A 1751-nucleotide genomic window follows, 5' to 3' on the forward strand; every position below is an offset into this window, starting at 1 on the left:
AAAGTCAAATAATCATAAATAGGATCAGATTTTAATATGATGCGAGCATGCAATTCAGAAGGTTATTTGCATATGGAAGCCCATTTCCTCCACATCAGGTAAAAAAAAGGCTTTAGTAAATCATAATTATGACATAAAATGTCAAAATTATGAGATTCCAAGTCATAATTACGAGATAAAATGTTCAATTATTGGATAAAAAGTCGAAATAATGAGATAAAAAGTCACAATTATGACATAAATTGAAATTGAGATCAGATTTTATTATGATACCTAATAAACACACACACACAAAATGTTTTTTATCCCACAATTATTACTTAATATATAGTAATTTTGACTTTGATGTCATAATTATTATTTACCAATGCATGATTTCATCATATTTGTTAATTTTTATATCATCAATTACTTTATCTAATTGTTTTAATGTTTTGCTTTCTTCTGGTGTTACATGGTTTATCAGAAAAATAATAACAGGCTAATAATAATAACTTGCCTAAAATGGGTTGCAAATGCAGTTTCAATTTGACTTTAAGAACACTGATCTCTGATCTAACACAAATCAACATGCTTTTGCTCTGCTCAGCCAATAAATCATCATTCATATGCATTACTCACATGTAAGCGTGTATTCTTATCAGCGCATTTCATCACCGGACGTGGGAGGAAACCACAGGAGTTCACTTGCATCTTTCAAAGCATTTCAACACACACAGCCTCTTTCGGTTCAGTTTGAGGAAGGATTCAGTTCTTTGTTCTTGGTGATTCCGGTGGTCTCTACAAAGTTGGATATTTATAGAAGCAAACCCTCAACATCTACACTCACTTGTAATTATTTGGACCTAACAAAACTGAAAAATATCCTAAGTTTTGCAGCATCTTTAAGGAACATCGTATAGCACTCAAGCAGTAATCAGCAGTCCATTGACTTCACCTGTGCTCCTGTGTAAGGCCTTTGAGAGTCCATGTAGGAAACAATACTGTTGACCAATGGGAAATGTGCCTGCTCTCTGGAGGACTGCAGCACACGGCTGGTGGTTGAAGTGTTGCTGAACAGGAAGTTGCTGAGTAGAATTGAGAGAACTTCAACAGACATGAGGGTCTCTTATCAGACTCTAGTCTTGCTTTTCTTAGCAGGCTCATGCTCGCTCGGTAAGATGTTTTTATTAGATTTTCCTTTAATTCTTTCTGTAGATAAAGATGTTTACTTTTGTGTATTTTCTGGTAAGGATGTACTACATGGACACTTAAATTGCTAAGATATAGTCTATCCAATCGAGTAATTTGCTGTCTATATGGAAACCTGTTTACATTTTTCTTCTTCGACTTCAGAGAAAGTTCCAGTTCACACATTCGTCAGCAGACCGATCCCAGGAACTCTACAGAACGTCAGCAAGAATGACACTGGGGTGAAGGAGGCCGTCCTGACTGGAACCTACTCATTTAATAATAAATCCAACGATGCTTTCCTGTTCAAAGCATCAGCTGTTGATGACGCAAAGAGACAGGTATAACTCAAGGTGCCCGTACGTCTCACTATGTGTGTGTAATGTGTATACATACCTCATCCAGTCTTTGCTCTGCCATAGATAGTCAAAGGCATCCGCTATATTCTGGAAGTGGAGATCTCACGGACCGTGTGCAGGAAGAGGGGCAACACTGACGACCTCAACAACTGTCCCTTCCAGACAGACAGTCTGTTACGACAGGTGTGTCTGCTTTTCTATAGAGCTAGAGAAGTTAAAATG

General features: G+C 37.2%; 1 protein-coding gene across 1 annotated transcript in view; it reads left to right on the top strand.

Annotated features, from left to right (window-relative positions):
• Nucleotides 1-972: 972 nt before the first annotated feature.
• Nucleotides 973-1751, top strand: part of LOC107754739 (cystatin-F-like) — a 5491-nt gene continuing 4712 nt past the window's right edge. Inside the window, exons 1-3 of the mRNA XM_016571308.1 lie at nucleotides 973-1155; nucleotides 1336-1511; nucleotides 1593-1712. Coding sequence (XP_016426794.1) covers nucleotides 1098-1155; nucleotides 1336-1511; nucleotides 1593-1712 — 354 coding nt within the window. The 5' untranslated portion in view covers nucleotides 973-1097. The remainder of the gene's footprint in view (nucleotides 1156-1335; nucleotides 1512-1592; nucleotides 1713-1751) is intronic.

Source organism: Sinocyclocheilus rhinocerous, unplaced genomic scaffold (genome assembly GCF_001515625.1).
Source record: "Sinocyclocheilus rhinocerous isolate Xijiao unplaced genomic scaffold, SAMN03320098_v1.1 scaffold232, whole genome shotgun sequence".
NCBI lineage: Eukaryota > Metazoa > Chordata > Actinopteri > Cypriniformes > Cyprinidae > Sinocyclocheilus > Sinocyclocheilus rhinocerous.